The sequence below is a fragment of the Alligator mississippiensis genome, chromosome 5, assembly GCF_030867095.1.
Source record: "Alligator mississippiensis isolate rAllMis1 chromosome 5, rAllMis1, whole genome shotgun sequence".
Taxonomy (NCBI): domain Eukaryota; kingdom Metazoa; phylum Chordata; order Crocodylia; family Alligatoridae; genus Alligator; species Alligator mississippiensis.
Genome location: NC_081828.1, coordinates 154,260,376 through 154,281,967, shown reverse-complemented (window position 1 = coordinate 154,281,967; position 21,592 = coordinate 154,260,376). Strand labels below are relative to the sequence as shown.

At 39.6% G+C, this 21,592-nt stretch overlaps 1 protein-coding gene across 2 annotated transcripts in view; it reads left to right on the top strand.

The window, feature by feature from the left end:
- Positions 1–21,592, top strand: part of CHN2 (chimerin 2) — a 237,945-nt gene that overhangs the window by 140,374 nt on the left and 75,979 nt on the right. For both annotated transcript variants that reach the window (XM_059728884.1, XM_006265246.4), the window contains exons 5-6: positions 3,538–3,651; positions 6,313–6,598. In XM_059728884.1, coding sequence (XP_059584867.1) covers positions 3,538–3,651; positions 6,313–6,598 — 400 coding nt within the window. The remainder of the gene's footprint in view (positions 1–3,537; positions 3,652–6,312; positions 6,599–21,592) is intronic.

Sequence of the window (21,592 nt, the reverse complement as noted above, 5' to 3'; positions counted from 1 at the left end):
AACCCAAAAGCTTGCTTAAAATTTTTTCCCAACTATTTAAGTTGGTCTAATAAGATATCAGATCCACCCAAAGAAACTTGTCTGCCTTAAGCACTCCAGCCTTTTGTGCACCCTCTGTCACCAGGCTGCTTCCACCATTCAGTAAGGGACCCACACGGTCCCTGATTCTCCTTTCGCTACTGATATACTTGTAGAAACCCTTCTTGTTACCCTTCACATCCCTTGCTAGCTGCAACTCCAATTTCGTTTTGGCCTTCTTGACTTCTTCCCTTCATGCCCAAGCAATGGTCTTATATTCCTCCCTAGTTTGTCCAAGTTTCCACTTCTTATAAGCTTCCTTTTTGTGACTTAGTTTACTGAAGAGTTCTCTGCTAAACCAAGCTGGTCCTCTACCATACTTGCTAACCTTCCTATGCATCGGGATGATTTGTTCCTGCACTCTCAATAAGGCCTCTTTAAAGTACACCCAGCTCTCCTGTACTCTTCTTCCCCTCAGACTGCCTTCCCAGGCAATCCTGCCCATGAGTTCCCTGAGCGAGCTGAAGTCTGCTTTTCTGAAGTCCAAGGTCCTTACTTTGCTGCTCTCCATCCTTCCTTTCCTCAGGATCCTAAACTCAATCATCTCATGGTCACTGCTGCCCAAGTTGCCAGCTACTACTACATTCCCCACCAATTCTTTCCTGTTTGTGAGCAGCAGGTCAAGAAGAGGATGGCCCTTAGTTGGCTGCTCCAGCACTTGCACCAGAAAGTTATCCCCAACACTCTCAAAAAACTTCCTGGATTGCCTTGCACTGCTGCATTCCCCTCCCATCCGATATCTGGGTGATTGAAGTGCCCCATGAGAACCAGGGCTTGTGATCAGGAAAATTCTGCTAGCTGGGATGTGTGCGTGGAGCTAGGATTTGCTCTTTAATACAGTATGTTTCTGAGGCCTTAAGTCTTATTGCTAACAAAAATAAACATACTTCATACCCTAGTTTGTAATTCCATCCCAGATACACTAACTGTGATTGATGAAACTGAGAGAGCCAGCAGCCTGCCCCTAATTACTATAGTTTCATTTTAAAATACAATCTGTGGCAATAGGGGAGTTGTACATAGTTGCTTGAGTGCAGTAGGGTTAAAAGACATTCTCCATCTAATTGAATCACAATCCTTTCTTGCTTAAAGTTTTTAAACCATGTCACAGTCTTCTGTTGGTTACTGACATGGTATGGAGTCAGAGAAATGTAGGGCTTAAAGAGATCATCTAGCCCAGCGGTCACAAAACTTTTCAGGTTGCAGGCCAAAAATAATCCAGCTTCCATCCGGTGGGTGGACTCTAAAACCCAACTGCCACAGCAGAGAGAAGAGTTCATATGGCCACCACTTCTCCCTGCAGCAGCCTGAGGAGAGCTCCACTAGATGCCGATTATTCCCACTGGCACAGGAGAACCACTGCTGCCAAAACTCTCCGCTGCCAAACTCTGCTAAAGTCCCCGGTCTGTGGGCCAGATCAAATGGCTCATTGGGCCAGATTTGACCCGTGAGCCATAGGTTGCCAGCTCTTGATCTAGCTCAGCAGGGGCCAGCCTTTTTAGCAGATGTGTTACAAATTAGCCCTGCACCCACCCCAAGTCTGATCCTCTGATCCAAGTCTGCCACCCTGATCCTCTTTCCTTTGCCCAATCTCCTGCTCTGCTTCTTACTATATCTGCCACTTTGCTACCTGTTCCCTCCGTGATCCGCCACACACACAGGCTGCTCATGCACTTGCAGCACTCGTACCACTGCTTGACCACCCCTGATTTAGCTCATCTTTCTGCACTGAGGAAGGATGATATTTACTGGACTGCCCCTGATAAATATTTGTCTGACCTTTTCTCAAAAACCACTAATGAAGGAGAGTCTACTGCCTTGCAAGGTAGCTGGTTCCAGTGCTTCATTTAGGATTTTTTTTTCTCAATATCAAATCAAAATATTCCATGTATTACAACAAACATTCAAGGAAAAACTAAAAATCTAAGTTGTTCATTTGTTGTCATTGTCAATGAGCTTATAAATAAGATATGTTTGTTTATATAGTTTAGGAGATGCGTATTTTAATTGATTAATAGAAAAACACCTCCTCTCTATCAGCACAGTAGGAAAGTACAAACCAATTATGTAATTTTTGAAAAAGAAGTATACTTAGTAATGCTTTGGAACAATCCCCTATAACCTTACTACTTCCAACATGTATATATTACATGCATTCTTTTAACATGTTAAAAAATGACCTAAATTCAATTGCTTTTCAGTTTTCTTCCATCTCATTTTTTTTCCTTTCCCCACCAAGCCAGAAGCAGCATTTGAAACATGTCGTTTCCTATGTGTTGTCTCAGACAAGAGACGATGCTTGGTGTTGGTTGATTTTACTATATTTTGGATAGCAGCACTTAGAATCTTTCAAAGCTCCATAGAAAGGTTTAGTGATGCATCAGCTGGCAAAATATGTGCAAGTCTTTGTATTTTAAAATGCTCTACAGACTGTTTTGTCCTTGTTTGAAGTTCACAGCACAAGTATTGATCAGTGTAAAGTTAATTGTTTATCTCAGGTCAGGGTCAGTTTCTTTTTTCATAGTGCAGTAATAAAGAATCACAGAAACTGTTGATTTCCTTCAGCATTGGGGAAGGAACTTTCTTGAAATAAGGCCAATGATACCTTTGGCAGGGCTACTCTGAACCTCTTTCTACTAAACTATAATACGTCTGAATTGAATTTTTGCCAGGTTTTTTTGCTTGCTGCTGTCTATTACAGCGGTGCAAACTTGTGTAGGCAATAAAGGCAAGCTTAAAACACCTGCACTGATTTTAACTTATCTCACTTGATTTAAAGTGTCATTAATTCTGCTAATTTCTAAATCCTCTTGTAGAAAGTACTCATTTTAGTAAGCCCCAGGTCAGGTTGCACTTCTTCATAAAGCTGGTAAAAAGGGAGAAAAAACAATGCAGGTGTGAATTGTGAATATTTTTTGTTTGTTTTGGTTGAGGTTCTTATTTTGTTACAATTCTGAACAATGGCAGTGGAGCTGGTTGAAATTTAGCCTGAAAGCAAAAGCTGTATGGGTTTCAATGCAAACTGGATTAGCCAAAATGCATTTTATTCTGTTGCAGTGTTAGTCTTTCCTCTGGATATGCCAAAACTCATACTGATAAACACTTGAAGAGTCTTTCACCATTTTTACCTACTTTAAGACTTTCGCCCACATTCAAATGGGCCTGACCACAGTGTTTTCCTAGAAGTAGGGTTTTGGCTGATGAATAGCTTCTTCCTCTGTGGCTAAAAAAAAAAAAAAAATGTTGCAGAAAAATCTTCTAGCACAAGTATTCAGCTAGCGAGCAGCCTTCAGTCTCTTTGTTCCCTGCAGGTTGTTCCCCTGACACAATATTCTGTGTGTCTATTCCACTATGTTCTACTAATGGTCTTCTGTATCTTATTTTAATAGATGTAACTTCTTGTGGTCTTTTTTTCTACATGGAATTATTCTATAAATTACTGAAATCTCCTTCTTCCAGGTTTCATGGGATCATCTCTCGGGAGCAAGCAGATGAACTACTGGGAGGTGTGGAAGGAGCGTATATTCTTAGGGAAAGCCAGCGGCAACCTGGCTGCTACACACTTGCTCTCAGGTAAACTCAGTTTTATTAAAACATTCATACATCTGATAGACATTAGAAGGAGAGGGAAGAAGTGACGTTGGTCCCTTCTGGGTGGGGTGCTGTCTGCCATTAGTTGTTAAGTTTTAAAATGTAGGAGTGATTTCAGGCTCCTACCTGCTCTTTGACAATCCTACTACAACAGTCACCTAGCCAACCTTTTTTTACCATCTCCAACTGGCTAGGAGGTTTCCTACTGTTGTTCATTATTTTATTAACTCTAGCTTAGACTGTTGTAATGTCAGTGATATCAGGTCATTCATTAGAACCAATTGTAGATTGAAGTAGTACATAATGTTGTTTCCCACTTAAGTGGGACAACTTGCTGGAATGGAAAGGAGTCTCTGTTGGCGCCTGACTGAATAATCAAATGATTTTTTTGTGCTGCTGGAATCTTGCTGTGTTATTAATGTGTTCTAATTGTCTGAGGGTGCCTAGTATGTTAGGCGGGAAATTTTTATATTGGAAATCAAAAATCAACTTAAGGCCTAAAGTTTGTTTTTTTTGTTTGTTTGTTTTTTTAAAAGACACCAAACTACTTAAGTGAAATCAGTGTATATCTTACAACTGTTATCATCTTACTGAGCAATATCTTCTAGATTTTATTACCCTTAATAAAACTATACTTTTATTACTAACCAGTTTATAACATTTACTGTTCTTGTGGTGCATACAAAAAAGATTCTAATTTTATACTCTTTCTGATAAGTCTAGGGAAAAATATAGAAAAGATTTCTTAGAGTTAAACATATTGCACTAAAATCCTCTTCCTCACTTCTGTTTGTGTGTAAACAAGAAAGTGAGCAAAGTCAAGAGTTGATGTTCCTTGCTCATAAAAAGTGCAAGAAATGAAAGCAATATCTACCAAATGGAAAAGAATGAAATATATAAATTTTTTTTTTTTTTGATTAGGGGTATGAGGTAGGTATTACCAAATAAAGAGTACAATAATGGATTGTCCTTCACTAAATATATGTAGCGTGGTTGTAGCACCTGCAACCCAACACCCACCCTCATAATACTATAGAGCAGGAGTTCCCAACGTTCTTATGCCACGGCCTGGCAAACTGTGGCCCAGCAGTCACAGCCGACTGCAGCTGAAATTTCTGGCTGAAGACAGGTAAGGATAACCCCGCCTTGCGCCCCGGGATCTGGGGGGTAAACCCTGCATTGCCCTGGGTGCTACAGAAGGAGCTGTGGCCTCTCTGTCCAGCTCTGGGGGGCAGTGGTTTGCTGGTCTGCAGCCACTTCCGTGCTATGAACCTGCAGCCAACCTGCCGTGGCCCAGCACTGAGCCATGGCCCAGGGATTGAAAACCTCTGCTATAGAATACGTTTTCAACCTAAAGTCTATATATAGATGCATGGAGATTCAAAAGTGTAAATTTGCTCACAGATTTGGAATTTACATTAAAATATTCTGGCACAAATTTGGCCACCATTTTGGTCTCTAAGGGTAGGGACAGAAGTTACACATAAATCAGTATACGAGATTGGTAACTGGTTCAAATCTGTAATACAACAGACGTTCAGTGCACATAAACCACTTTTAAAATGGCTAAAACTGGTTTAAGATAAACCTGGATAGATGTAGTATCAGACTTAATTTATTTAGGTTAGATCAGTTTATTGAACTTCTGTCCCAGCTCCCCTCCAGATTCAAGTGAATTCACAGTCCCCCAGCATCCCAGTATATTTTGCACATCCCCTGCAACCCCTGCCCTCCCCTCACCCCATCCTTGCAGGGTAGGCAACCTAGCTTTGACCCAAGCTGTCTGCTCCAGCTGAGCAGGGAGGCATGCTCTAGTATGCCCTGCCACCCTCTCCCCCAGCTTCTGGCCTGAGCCACTGTGACTGCATTTCCAGAATCCAAAAGTGAATGTCTGCTCACTTGCTTATCGATTCAATCTACACAGTTTAGACTAACTTGCAAATATTGAATCGATTCAGCCTTGGGCTTTTTGGTTATCTATACTTAGCCCAGGGGTGTATCTATACTGTTACAGCAGCAAGCCATGACAAGCCTACTCTGCACATGCATGCACATGCCACATCTGGAAATATACAGGTGAACATGCCCTGCATTGACAGAGGCTTCCGTCTGTGAAACAAACCAAATATATAGACATATCTATTTGTGGTGAAATCCTGGCCCCAATGAAATCAATTGAAAAACCTCTCCGTATGTCATTAAGCCAAGATTGCACCCTTGATATGGTATTTTTAAACACACTTAAACATTTATAATCGCTGCTTTTTAATGCAATTTTAAAAACCATGTACTATATCCATCATAAATGGTCACACAGAAAGCACAGAAAAGCACATGCCATCCTAGGCTTTTGCCAGCCATTAGATCCACATCTCTGCCAGTCCTCTCAAGACAAGCAGAGGTTGATTTAAGTGCACAGATTTTTGGGTCATGTTGCTCACTACATTTAGTAAATGGCCTCAATTCTACAGTCAGATCTAGAACCTAAAAGGGTTCTATATGGTTCATTCAGACAGATCCAGATGTAAATATCAGGATGTAAAATATATACATATTAAGCAAAATTACCTCCTCATTGTGATGGTATGATGTATTTTCTCTCTCTTTCCCCACACCTTTTTTTTTTTTTTTTTTTGGATGCAGGTTTGGTAATCAGACCTTAAACTACAGGTTATTCTATGATGGCAAGCACTTTGTGGGGGAGAAAAGGTTTGAATCTATCCATGATTTGGTAACAGATGGCTTGATAACCTTGTATATAGAAACAAAGGCTTCTGAGTATATTTCCAAAATGACCACAAACCCCATCTATGAACATATTGGATATGCTACGTTACTTAGAGAAAAAGTATCCCGAAGGCTGAGCAGAACGAAAAATGAGTCGAGAAAAGCTAGTGTAACAAGTGAAGAAGCAACCCAAGTGGAGAAGGTAAGTATTCAGTTTTAGATGAAAATTCATATTACTTTGATTTATTATTTTAAATGTTTGAAAATCTAAATTTATAAAACTTTCCTTTAAGAAATATTTTTTTGTCATTAGTAAGTGTTTCTGCGTAGTGAAATGTTTATATAGCCTGCTAATATGGAAACAACACTAAATTACTATATATTTGGAGCTTTGGAAAGAAAAATAAAAGCTTCTGCCTTTTATCAAATACCAGTAATTTTACTGTATAAGGTGTGGAACTTGACTACCATAGAAACTGCCTCTTTGTGCAATGTTACAATAACCAGGGCCTGTTGAGGTGTTTGTTTACCCACATACGTTGGTAAGAGACATTCGCATTGCTTCACAGTAAACCCAAGAACATGGCCAGGAAGTACAACTCACCCAATCATACCTGTGCCAAAGCCGAAATTATGGTGAGATCAGTGCTACCTTGCATATACACCAAGAAGCATGTCCAAGCCAGAGAACAGATCTGGGTGTATGTTTAGAGCAGCATTAAACCAATCACTTTGCCTAATTTCTGGTTTTCAGTATGTGCTGAGGGGGATGGAATGGGTGGGGCATGATTCTTAAAGGCTTGCTATGGAGTCCTTTAAAGACCAAAGCGATGATATATTCAGTGGTGGGTCTGCAACTGAATAACTTGTTCCCATTGGTCATGCACCAAAGCTCAAGTCTGCAAGCTTTTCATGTACAAGGCAAAGCTCCTCTTTCTTTGGTGAATGGGTCTGGAATGGGGTCTTATTTTCTTTTTTTCCTTCCCTCCTTTTTCTTGGCATCTCTCATGTGCCCAAATCCCAAAGCAACATGTGAACTAGATACTATTGACATAATGCAATAAACCAAGAATTCCTTCCAGTTAGTAACCAGCTGGAAACATCAGATTAAACTATATACAGTAATTACTATTGCAAGATATGATGTGGATGTTTCACCTATGCAAATGGTAATTCATTAAGTACCCAAATAAAACTTTCTTCCAGATGCAGATGTTTTTGGTGGATTAGCTAATTCATGTATATGTTTAAACTTCTGCCTGATGATTGCTATGATTTTGATGTTTAATCAGCTGGTATATATTTGAGAGATGGTGACTAAATTTGCAGGAAGATAATATGCACTATAAAAAAAAAATATAACACATCACCTTTGCTAAAACGTTTCTCTCCAACTGAATGGCATTTCCAGGCTAGTTACTTTCTGCCCTGATTCACATATTAGCACTGACTGAATGCATGCTGGTTTGGAAATCTGACACAAAGTAAAACAAACCAGATGCAGGCAGTGTGTAACAGTCTAGGAATTGTTCCAGGTAATGGTTCTTACTCTTGAATAACTGGAGTGGCATCTCAGGCTATTCACTTTCAATAGGAAATTAATTTGATTAATAATGCTGGTTTTTAGTAAAGGCACACAGCCTGGGGAAGATCTTTAGACAATAGAATCTGAATTAGGGTTTTGTCACAACCTATTTCAGGAGAAATCTTTTGACAGTGATAGCATAAACTGGATGATGTTCCAAATACTAAGATATGGGAAAGTCATACAGAAACAGATGTCATACCCATTTTGTTGATTCTTGTGATTGGACACTGGCTGCTTTCAAATGCTAAATCAAGCCTAAGAGGCTGTATTGTGACTTTGGGGCATAGTGAGAAAAATGCATAGTACAGGATGAAATTTTTCTGTGTGGGTGAGAGTGAATAACAACTCAGAAAAACTATAGGTGGGGTGCCAGATTATGCTGTGGAAATTAAAGTTTCCTTTGCTGAGAAAAAATATCCGACATGCAACATAGTGACTTTTAAAACATTATTATGTGACGTTAGTGTAATAAAGGCAGTTTCCACAGTCCTAAATTCTGTACTCATTCCTTAGCTTATGAAGTCATAGAAATGTATTGTTTATAATGAGAAACAAAACATAGATTAGAAATATATTTTAAATATATTAGAAATTATAGAATTATTATTAGAAATGTTTACCTTAGTTGCAACTCTTAATCATAATATTGGTGATTTTTTTTTTTTTTTTGTTGGTAATATTGGAGCACTGCAAAATGGTTTATTTTAATAATTTGTTTTCAGAACTAATTGTTGTCTCTTTTACGCTGAGGCTTTGTCTAAATTTTTCAAGTTGGGTTGCTTGAAGGTATGTACTTAATCAAAATAGCTTTTCACACATGCAGAATTGCAAGCTTTCGGGCACTTCTGGAAATCAGACTACTTTGCCTAAGCATCAAATTATGATAATGAGCAAACAAACCAATAACTGAGTCAAAAGAAGTGGGGTCTTACTGTGTATCAGATGCTCTGAGGGAACTGGTTTGTGTACATGCTTTTATCCCATGTTGAGGGAAAGTTAAACTGTGGTAACTTAGTCCTGTTTTACTTAGGACTTACTGTGAGGATAAAACACATGTCATGGAGCCGGTGACATACAGCAAGTCCCCACCCCCTTTTAACACACTATATTTTGTAACTGTCTGTGTTTTTAGACTCCTGCATTTTGAGCTTTAATCTCATCTATCTTCCATTAAAATTAATAGAAAAACTAGCATCAACAGAGAGAGAATTGTGTTATACGGTTTAGCTAAGTTAAAGAGAAAAAAATCAGTATTTACAAAGCCCTTCTAGAGGATTGATATTAAAATGTTGTGCTTGTAAATATTCATAGAGACAGGGTATATGTTTTCATAGCTTTATGTGTACAACTAGTGAGTACCTGCAGCACTGGGATCTACCTGCAACACTTAGCAGGTTGGCTGGCAGGTTCCTGACTAATTTTATAAATAGCTGTACTCCATATGGCAACTGTGTGCTTATTCACCATATTGGCAGCTCTCTGACCCTCCTGTCGTGAAGGAGGAGAAAAGAAGAGATGCCACCAGAATTCATTTCTTGCTATCAGGAGCAGGGGCTGCCTTGCAGAGGGGTTGTGCTTCAAAAGGAAGTTTTTAGACTCCTGCATTTTGAGCTTTGATCTCCTCTATCTTCCATTAAAATCAATGGAAAAACTAACATTGATTTCAACAGAGATAGAATTGTGTTGCAAGTTTTAGCTAAGTTAAAGAAAATAATCAGTACTGAGACCCGACCCCCCACCCCCCATCCATCCCCAACAAAGGCATTCATTCACCTTGCATGGAGATCAGGAGCTTTGGCACCAGGAACATCCCATGTGGATTTCTGTGAAGGAGTGCCTCTTTGTTTTGGTGCCAGACGGGGGACATCTGCATCTTTTTCATTCTGTCTACATATAGAGTGGGGGGGTTCCCATCACAGAGGTATGTGTTCATTTTTGTGTAATTTGGACAAATTGATGAGCAGGCCGTATAGGATGGATAGAGATAAGGGAAGCATCACCTCAGACTGACCCCAGATAAGCAGGCAAAGGACTGTGAAATAAATCAACCAAGTATCATATTTATGTTTTACAACAGTGTAAGTTAGAGCAAAGCAATATAGTGTTTACTATATAAATCACAGTTAAAAAAAACAAACTATTTCAGGAATATTGTTTGAGGAAATACTAGTTCAATGTTAATTCTATCAAAGACTTTGTTTTTGTTTGCGGTTTCCTGTATAGCATGTTAGACACAAGGCACATTATGGTTACAGATCAAAACCTTCACCTTCACTTAAAACAATAACATTTAGGCAACCAAAAAGAAGCAGAGTAGCAATCAAGTTGACATATCAAGTAATTTATTTGATAAAACATGTGCAGACCTATGATTTAATTTTCTACAAGATAAGTTTAGAGTGAAATGGGGAAATGAAAGTTTTGAATTATTGAACTGGCTCTTTTAATATTCTGCCTACAATATGTTGAATGTTTTGGAAATGATAGGAAAGAACAAATGTGAAGAGAAGGGAGGCTCTCATTATTTTTCAAAAGGAACTTTAAGAATTTGGCACAGTACAGGTTAAGCCCCAATGCTTAGATGAGGCTTTTTAAAAGTGACATTTCACTTCATATTGATACCATTTCCAAAGCTGTAAAACCACTGCTGAAGGCACTACTTTTCTCAGTAGATTTGTTACACCATTTGGGGAAATCTATCCATTCTGTCTTGTCCCATGTTGACAACAGAAATTATTAAATGTCTCAGTCATTCCAGAGAGCCTTCTCCCCTTTGGGTAGGTCAGTGGAAGGTTGCCGGGGAGGCACTGACTAGAAAGAGGACGCACATTTGAACAGAGGGATCTGGAACTGCCTGAGGTACCTGTCTACTCCCATAATATCATTTCTTAGAGGTTGTAATTAGTGGAGTTGTGCCTACTGCAGTGAGGGGGGATGTGATTTCAAGTGTCAAATTAAGCTATCTTTGTCCATTTTTACTTATTGTATTTTGGAAGAATCCCGAGAAACTGTTTACATGTGAAAATGCCTAATAAAGTAAACACCTTTCTGCATCACCCTTCTTTGAACACCTACAAGATTTACAAGTATTAAGCCAGAGTCAAATATTTGAGTCAAACAGCCTGTCCTGATAGCATGCTTACGGCATGTCAATGTCTATGGCCAGGGGCACGCGAAGGAGGAATGTAGCTAGCATAACATTCAGCCATCTTTGTCTCCATAGCCTGAATGATGAGACACCCATTAACAGCTAGGGCAGCCTTCAGCACAGTGGCAGCTTATGGAACTGTAGAAAGATGCCTCAGCAATCAGTAGTGTAACTCGGGAGTGACTGAAATCACCTTTGGGAGGGGGTGCAAAAATTGCTGCTGCCATGCCACCTCGACCAGCAATACATGTGGGCTCCCCAGATTTTATTTTCAGTGTTTTAAAAATGTCTTTAATCCAAAAGGAGGGTGCTTCTTAAGATTGAGGGGTCTTAGAAATGTAAATCCTACAAAATATTAGTTGAGAAGAAAAGTACACAATGGGCATGTCTACATGTGCATTTATGCTGGCTTAAATTTACTTAAGTGGAAATAGGCTGGCATCTACACGTGCAGGCATTAAAGTGCATTGATGCTGTGTGTGGACTGACTTGGGACTAAAGTTAGTCCCAAGTCAGTCCACACCCACAATGTTACTGCTCAGTAAGGTGTCTATACATGTGTAACTGCACAGTAATTAATTGGGTGTAAGTTTGATACCTGCCTGATGCCGGTATCAAATTTACCCTCAAGTCGGTGTAAGTCACCATATTTACTGCACAGTACAGGTGTGCACATGACACACGCCTGTACTGCACAGTAATTTTGGTTACTGCACAGTAAGTGAATACATGTGGACACGCCTAGGCACAGCCATTCTTACATGACCATGCTTAACTAGGGATCACAGGTAAAAAGTTGATATCATGTTGAAAGAACATGGAAGTATTTCATAATTTAAGGCTCTTCAGTCCATAGTGCAGATTGCTGTTTCATATTCTACATGTGTTCTAATCATGGAAATACTCTGACTTGGGGAAAGTGAAAAATATGCAGCAACAAGACCCATAGCTGATATGAAACTCACACTGGAAAAGAACTTTAGAAGATCAAAATAATGGTTATTAGTTTGGTTGTCTGTTTTACATTCTAAGTATCCATTTAATAGAAGTAAAACAGTTAATAAACACTGTAAAGTTAAGGGAGGTATTATCTGAATATCTGTAAAGTGCTAGCTTATTGAACTAGAAAGATACATCTCAATCAGTAGGGATGACAGGGGTTACGTTTGGGGAGGGGGATTGCAAAAATAGTTGCTGCTGGCCACACCACCTATCCCATGTGTTACTGTGGCAAAACTCCCATGGAAATCACCTGAGATAGGATCCGGCTTAGTCCATTCAGAATTACAAATTGCATATGAACTACTTGTTTGTTTGGCATCTGGACATGGAATACCTGTTAAGCCCCAAAATGTCAATTTAATTATAAGCATCTGCTGAAATGTGCTTTTGTCAGTAAAGAGCCCTTGGTTGTGATAATCTGCGATGGAAAAAAATTGGTATTTTAAACTAAAAACATTGAGGATTTTGCTCAGGGACTGCACTAAACAGTGTGTTAACAATAGACACCCATGGAGCTCTATTTCAGTAGGCAGAGAAGCTGAAATATTGCTGCTTGACATAGTAACCTTTTTACCCATTTTGCTGGAAGCAAGTACCATGCATTTATGTGCAAATGACTGAGCCCAAAGTTAATATTTTATATAGGATTGAACAGCTAAAATGATAAGTGGTATTATGGAATCTAGAAGGTCTTAGATTACCTCAGTCAAAATCCTATACAAATAATAGCGAAGCAGATAAGAGAGCTGTTCCCGTTAAGGAACAGGTGACAAAAAAGGAAGAATAACCTGCTGGAAAAAGTAATGGGTAATATTGTAGTCATTAGTCATGCTGTTTGCACACATCTTTGCATGGAATAGAATAAGGTGCTTTGAGGAAGCAGTACATTTTTCTCCATCTCTAATTTTAGATGTACTCTGATTATGCTATTGTATTTCATTACAAGTTTGTATTATTATAAATCAAAATTAGTTGGAGACGGATCAACTTAGGAAACTTTTTTGATTTGGTTTAGTTCCTATAACATTATTCATAATTCCCCTGACTCCTTTGAAGACTTCTTCACTTCATTCTCCATCTCCATTATTTTGCCAGTCCTCAGCCTTGCTGGCCTTCCATTTCTCCTTTATCCTTTCCTTCCTACAACTCTTCCCTCTTATCATGGAACTCTATTTTGTCCCTTGCTCCTTTGTTGAGACAACTGCATATACCTTTTCACAGACTGGGTACATATAGGCATTACATTTACATCAATCTAATTAGGTTTAAGTCGATCTAAATGCCTGATCATGCAGACCTGCAGAGGGCTTAAATCACCCCAAAATGATATGCCTAATCTAAGAATGAATCTCAGTAGGTACACTAATTTAGACTGAGATCAGGTTAACCTGATCTATGAAAAGGTTAACCGATCTTGCAGTTACATAGTTTCATAGTAGCTAGGGTCAGGAGGAACCTGAACAGATCATCTAGCTTGATCCCCTGCCACAGGCAGGAATGAATGCTGGGTTCACAAGACCCCAGACAGGTGATCGTCCAACCTCCTCTTGAATATGCCCAAGGTAGGGGCGAGAACCACTTCCCTGGGAAGTTGGTTCCAGATTTTGGCCCTAACTGTAAAATATTGCCTTCTGATCTCCAACCTAAACCTATTCTCCATCAGCTTATTACCATTGTTCCTCGTCACGCCAGGTGGTGCTGGGGAGAAAAGAGCTCTGCCTATTTGCTATTGATTCCCCTTGATGAGCTTGTAGGCAGCCACCAGGTCCCCCCTCAGCCTCCTCTTGCTGAGGCTGAACAGGTTCAGGTCCTTCAGTCTCTCCTCATAGGACCTGTCCTGCTGCCCTCTCACCAAGCGGGTGGCCCTCCTCTGAACCCTCTCCAGGCTGGCCACATCCCTTTTGAAGTGCGGAGCCCAGTACTGGACGCAGTACTCCAACTGCGGCCTGACCAAAGTTGCATAGAGGGAGAATATCACCTCTCTGGACCGGCTTGAGATGCACCTTTGGATGCATGACAAGGTATGGCTGGCCTTGCTGGCTGTGGTCTGGCATTGGCGGCTCATGTTCACTTTGGAGTCAATAATGACTCCGAGATCCCTTTCCGCCTCTGTGCTTTCAAGAAGGGAACTCCCCAGCCTGTATGTATGGTGTAGGTTCCTTCTCCCAAAGTGCAGCACTCTGCATTTGCCTACGTTGAACCCCATCCTATTATTGTCTGCCCACTTTCATAGTCTGTCTAAATCTAGTTGCAGCCTCTCTCTCCCTTCAAGTGTGTCCACCTCGCCCCACATCTTAGTGTCATCAGCAAACTTGGACAGCGTGCTTTCCGCCCCCTCACCCAAGTCACTGATGAAGATGTTAAACAGTGTGGGCCCAAGGACTGAGCCCTGGGGTACCCCACTGCTTACATCTTGCCAGGTTGAGTACAGCCCATCCACCACTACTCTCTGGGTGCGCCCATCAGCCAATTTTTTACCCATCCAACTGTGCAGGCATCAATGCCACAGTCACTTAATTTATTGATGAGGATGGGGTGAGAGACAGTGTCAAAGGCCTTCCTAAAGTCTAGAAAGACTGTCCACAGCGACACCATCATCCAAGGATTTAGTTACTTGGTCGTAAAAGGCAATTGGGTTGGTCTGGCAGGACCTGCCTTTGGTGAACCCATGCTGATTGCCCCAGTGTATGTTTGCAGTGCAGTCATGGAGTTGGGAAAGCCCAGCTTCTCACCCCAACCCCCTGGCTTTGCTAATCCCACTACCCCCACCCTGACTAGACCTATATTTTTAGCCCCCTGCTCAGATCAAGCAACCTCCTCCCCTTTCCCCCCCCCTCACAAACCTGTCAGCCCCCCTCAATCTTCCAAAGCTCCCATGGACCTGCTAGCCCCCCTCCAATCCCCCACCCCTTGCCCCAACCCAAGTTACTTACTCCAGCTCCTGAAAGTAGGGAACACATGTACATGTAATTCCCAAAATCAATGAACTGCTGAATGCATCCACTCCCAGTCTAGGTGTAGGTGGCCTAAAATTGGCCTGTTCACACCTGAGGCCTGTTCACACCCGATGATTTCCTTCCAGATATGTACCAGAGTACACTGAGTATGCTGTTAAGAGTACACTGCTTGTCTCTAGGAGTGTCCCTTCAACGGTATAAGATTTAATCTCTGCTGCCCATGTAGGGCTACAAAGGGTTAAAAGTAGTGTAGAAGGGATCTTTACAAGAATGCAAAGCAGGGAAAAAGGACTACCTAAGCATTTCAAAGTTCACAGTTCAACTTGAGCAATGAGCTGAGGTTTGGAATGCCGTGCTAACTTCTCAGATATTGTTTATAATTTATAAAGAAATGAAAACCTTATAGCTGCATGCACAGTACCAATTACTATTTTAAAAAATGATTGGCGGGGTCTTGTAATATATATATGTAAGTAATTGTACTTATGAGGAAACAAAAGCAGATAAGGATAAACTACAATTACGTTCTCAGGACATATACTGTATATTCACATAGCAATACAAAGTGATCGATAGAGGTCTTCTGTCTAGAGCAAATTAGAGGGTGTGTGTGTGTGCATGTTCACCACTGATGTATGGCTTTGGGGCCAATAGCAATAGGTATATATTGCTATTGGCCCAAAAGCCAACTCAGTGATATTGTGAAAAAGAGATGACTTAAAACTATATTCTGTCAAAAATGTATCTGCTAATTAGTTTTGAACTAAGAAGTTTATAAGTCTATCCATGCACCAATTCTTGCGTACAAGTTAAAACATTCTGGCAAAAATCTAAGTTTTGCAACAGTTCTGGAAATGCATGTTCTGACTTATTCTGTGTTCCAGTCCACAAACTTGAATAGCATATGATTCCCTATTGGACTTCATATACTCACCTCCTGGAAAGTGGCTCTAAGATCCCTTAAAACCAGACCTGTTATGTTTCACACCTATTTTTTCCTCTGTATTTATTTATTTATAGATAGATAGATAGATAGATAGATAGATAGATAGATAGATAGATAGATAGATAGATAGATAAACACACACACACACACACACACACACACACACGAGCTTTAGCTTTTCTTGGAAAGAGAGAGAGACAAGAAACTGACATGCTATACTATTTAAAATACTGTATGTGATGGTCTAGCCTTTAGTTATAGCATTTCCTAACCTGAACACTTAACTGTGCTGCCTTAATATTTCCTTTTAATCTTTGCTTACATTTAATGGTAATTTAGTTTAGAATTTTCTTTTATGTTATATTACAGTAAGGAGCAGCAGATTTGAATGCAGTACCATTATTTTTAACAAGCAGACATACTTGGAATTGTAGTTAAGTTATCGTTTAATTAAAAATGGGTAAATGATTCCAAAAGGGGATAATTATTGAAATAAATTGCATGAATTGTTTTTGCCTCTATTCTTAGTATCTTTGAAACTGCTGTTTAATTTTTTCCCACTCTTCAACGTGTGTGTATACACGCATATATTGTAAATTTAAAAGATGGATACGTTCAGTATCTCTTGATTTGTTTTCTTTTCTTTCTGTGTGTAGAAGAAAGGTTAAAAGAAAATCCTTTTTCAGCCTTCTTTAATCCAGTAGAATTCCACTGCTTTGCCAGAGTAAGGATTGCTGAGAAGTACTCCATTTAATTCATGTTAGCGACCTTAGAAGTTAAGGCATCAAAAGGAAAAAACCCTCCAATCTTGATTACTTTTGTAGTCCTTCTCTAAAGCTGTTGACAGAACTTCTCTTGCTTTCTGTGTAATAATGCAGTAACTTGCTCTTTTAATATTAGCATCTGATTAAGTAGGCTGCTGCCTACAAAAGCTTATTGACCCCTACAAAAGCTTATCTTTTAAAGACCCAGTTAGTTTTTAAGATGCTACCCTGCTCTGCATCCTACTTTAATATTGTTAGCATATGGGTATCAAAGTAGGGTTTTGTTTCTCAATGAGCTGAATCAGTGAGGTGATTATTCCTAAAGTGAGCCAGGCAAGATAACATACTGGCAATACTTTCTATGCAGTACCCATTCACAAAGCTGATATAGCACAATGATAGTCAGCCAGATTTGATGCCCATTAAAGTACATGGAGACTCCCATTGATTTCCATGGGCCTTGGATCAGGACCAACAGACAGGGCTGTACACATGTAATAAAGTATTTCCTTGTCCAATCTTTAAAAATATATATATTTAAGGAGTGCAAGCTATCAGCCCTCCAAACCTAAACAAATTGGATATAGATGGATCCTTCATGCAGTCAAAATGACAGAGTAATCCTGGAAGTAAATGGATGCACCTGCAACATTTTTTTAAAGGTCCAAAACATTATTAAAGTTCTCAAATACCAGTACCTTATCTGCCTTTATGCTCTGTTGAACATTATTGATCTTTCCCCCTTGGCCATTATCCATTTCCAGCACAAGCAGTTGGAAAAGATTTTTCGGAAACTCAGTTGCGCAATGGTGCAAACATGCTTACATTGGTAATTTTAAAGTAAAATTATATACTGGGTTTTTATTTTGACTATTTAAAATAGCTCAGTATTCTTAAATTATATAAACTAATTTCCATAGCGGCATGTACTGGGGCAGCAGCCTCCCATTTAAACATTTCATTTGAGCAGTCACTGAAAAATAAAATGCTACTGTAGAAGTAAATCCATATTTGATTTATCTTTGGGTCACTATGTAACTCTACTAAATTTTTACAAGTGTCTGTGAACCTGATGCATTGTAAGATACTCAGTGGGTCTAAATCAGTTTAGATGAATAACTAATTGTACTTTGTGTCAAAATGAGTCTGCTTGAAAGTTGATCAATATTTAGATGCTTCAGAGTGTATGTTGTAGGTATACACAATATTTTTTGTCAAAATTATTTGGGGGGTGTCTCATTGGGTTCTCTCCTTTCTAATTCTTAATTTATATAACCTTAATTTTGGTGTTCAGTGTACTCTTCCCATCCTGTTCTCTCTTCCATTACTTCTAGGATGAAGGATCATGAGATCTAGGAAGTTGTATGCCCAACCTATTGTGGCCTGAGACTTTATTTTTATGGAGGGCACCATACACAGCTGCTAAGTTTGGAAAGATGAAATAGTGGAGTGAAAGGGAAAGTTCAAGAAAATGGAAACCATTTTTTTTAAATGAAAAGAGTAATCCTGATATTTAATGTACTGTAAAGTTAACTCTTCTATCTAAAAGAGTAAAATAATGAAACCATAAAAAAACCAACTAGATATTGAACACAATAGACTTCTGTTTTTAAAAAATGTTGACCCTAGAGGATTACAGAACTGTGAACAATAAGCAACATGGTTTTTATAAAGAATGAGTATCAGGCCAATCAGACCTGATTGCTTTTTGATAGAATTGCAAAACTAGTGAATGGTGAAAAAGGAACAGAAGCAATCTAATTGGATTTTTCACAACACATTCAATAAAATGTTGTATGAAACTGTATTCTTGAAATTAATGCAAAGTTGAAATGAGCATGATCACATGGACTGAAAATGGTAAAATAGTAGGTGATAATAGGTGATAACACATTAACCTGAGGTGAGATATCTGATGAAGTACTTCAGGGACTGGAATTTGGTCCTGTTTCATTAAATATATTTATTGATCGTTTGGAAGAGCTGTAAACAAGACAATACTGCTAAATAGAAGTAACATATAATATTAAAGGAGGAGGAATTGTAAATACTAGTTTGGATAGATCGTACCAATGGGAGCTAAAGTGTAGTCAGAAAATAATTCTATTTGAAAAATGTGTCCTAGTACTAGTGAATGCAAATTATTTAAAACATAAATATTTAGGAGAGTGATGCTGGCAAGCATATTAGAAATTAGTTAACAGTCTTCTGGAACTGTAAAGGACCATATGTTTGGTTACACATAAGCAGGTATTGCATTACTCCATGTATGAGTATAAGCTCTGGAAATGTATAAACAGTCCAGAGCAACAACTTCAACAGAGTTTTATCCTGATCAGCATATGTTTAATCAAATAATTTGGCATATTTTATGCCTCAGAACATGAGCCAGGCCATATGCATACTATGCAGTCTCCCTTCTGCTTGTACTGGTCCTGTCATGATTTGCCCTTTTACATCCATGGGGCCAGATAATGATATTTGCTGCTTTGGGGTGGAGTAGGAGAAGGTTGCAGCTGCAGCCTCAAGAGGAAATCAGGCTAGATAGAATTTTTTTTTTCCTGAGTTGTGTTGCTTTTTGAAAGACACTTTTCCTCTCTGTTTGTCTGGCCATCCATCTGTGTAGGCTCTTACACAGTTTCTACTGTTCAGGTATTTACTTACCTTTTTTTAAGGAGGCTACAGCTGCTAGTGGTTCTGCCAGAACAGGGGGATAGTACTTCTACATTTCAAAATGATTGAGCCTGACATTTAGGCAGGGATTGAAGTGAGGAAGTGCTCCTTGAGTCTAATACCTTCTTTCCTCCTACCATGTGAGAACTGTATGCAGTTTAACTGATATTATTGGCAAACCCAAGCAGTATTCATTTTATCCATTTTCTTTTGCAGAACGCAGGTGAGTTCCTGCAGTCATAGCTGGTCTTGCAGTCACTTTTTTTTAATTGTAAGCCAGAGCTGTGACCTGTAGTAGGAAGAAGAAGGCTGACATGAGGAATTTGGATTGGCTGCTTGGAATAACAGATCAGCCTTTTAAGAGGAAGCTGGATAGTTGCAGAGAGCATTCAGGGGAGATGGAAGTGATCTTTGAGACCAGCTTTGATAATGCCGCAGTCTTTATTTCAGATATATTTAGAAAAGCCTTTATATGCATGATTAAACTTTCCATGTGACAGCTTCAGAAGAGTCAATCAAGATGATTTATGAATGAAATTGCACCTGTTACACACTAGGTGGCAGCTTTACTTAAGAGTTTTTGTGGACTTAATTTCAAGTTGATTCTTTGTAGGTGTTTTCATGATTGTAGGGATACCAAAGTCTGGTATGTTGGTAATAGGACTACCCTTTTTTCTTTTTTTTTTTTTACCAACAACTGCCTCTCCACATGTTTAGCAGTGTAATAATTTTAAACATGATCATAATAACTTTCTTTGAGCCTGAGGCTACTGTTCAGCTTAAGAGATGGTGCTAAAGTAGCATTTGGACATCTGGGCTGTGTCCAGATGAGTGCGGCCATGAGGTATGTGGCGCCGCAAACACATCTGCAGTGCCACATACCACATGTTCTGTTGTTCTCCACGCTGCAAGGGAGCAGCATGGAGGGTTTCTTTTGATATCCAGGGGTCCAAAAAACCCACGGAGAAAAAATGCAGAGCAGCACATGCAGTGGCATCATGCACCACCCAAAGCTGGAGCCTGGCCGGCTAAAGCTACCCTCTACTGGTGGCCAGGCTGTGCATGGCAGGATCACTGCTGCTGCAGCCCTGGGAGGCCCCCAGGATCCCACATGAAGCTGCTGAGGCCAGCGCAGTGCTGGCCCCAGCCTTCCCTACCCCACCTGGGATAACTTGCACACGCGTGCCGGCACGTGGCCATAAGCATTCCCCGGTGACAGCTAGCAGCTGCACCAAGGATCCACATACATCTGAACATGGCCCTGTTGTTTTATGGTGGGTATATGTGCTAATTACCTTGTGCAAGTATCCTGCCCTGAAATATTTACTTAAATAATACTTGCTTACTATTACTTACACGGAGGAAAGTTGTATGCAAAGGCATTGTTGTGGTTTGTTTATTCTATTTGGCTAAAGGGTTGTTGTATGTATTTTACCCTGTCCAAAACAGTTAAATGAAGGAGACCTCCTCAGTTCATTCCAGCGTAGAGGGAAGGCATAGTTATTTCTTTTGTTCCTGGAGTTTAATGCAGTGTGATCCAGCATTGGGACCAGTGTATACCAAAACAGGAGATGTACACTTCACTGCAGATCTGTTACTGAGTCTTGTCAACTCAGGAAGGCATACAGACTCTCTCTGTTAAAGCTTCCCCATCTGATTAAAAAATTAGAATAAATACTAATAGCTTGCTTACTTCTGTAAAACACTGATAACAAGGTTCAGTTAACTAGTGAAGCCATTGCCATAGATATCACAGAAGCAAAGAGCTTAACAGAATTCGGAATGGATCAGACTTCTCCGTGGCCACCAAGAATATACAGACTTATATTTTAACCCTTTCTAATATAATTTTTAGGCAACCTATTAACCCTCATGCTTCAGGGTATTAGTCAACACCCAGCCAATGTGGATTAGTAATAAAATTAGTAATTTTCCTTGTGGACCGGTTATTCTAGAACTGCTTTCGTCAGGGATGTCTGCACTATCTTCTGAACTGTTTAGTGTTGGCCAGTGATTCTACAATTCAAAGTATTGTTGCCATTATTAATCTCAGGTTTGACAAAAGCATTTGATGTATTCAGAGCTAGCTTCTACAAGCAAAACAGTCTTTTTCTGAAA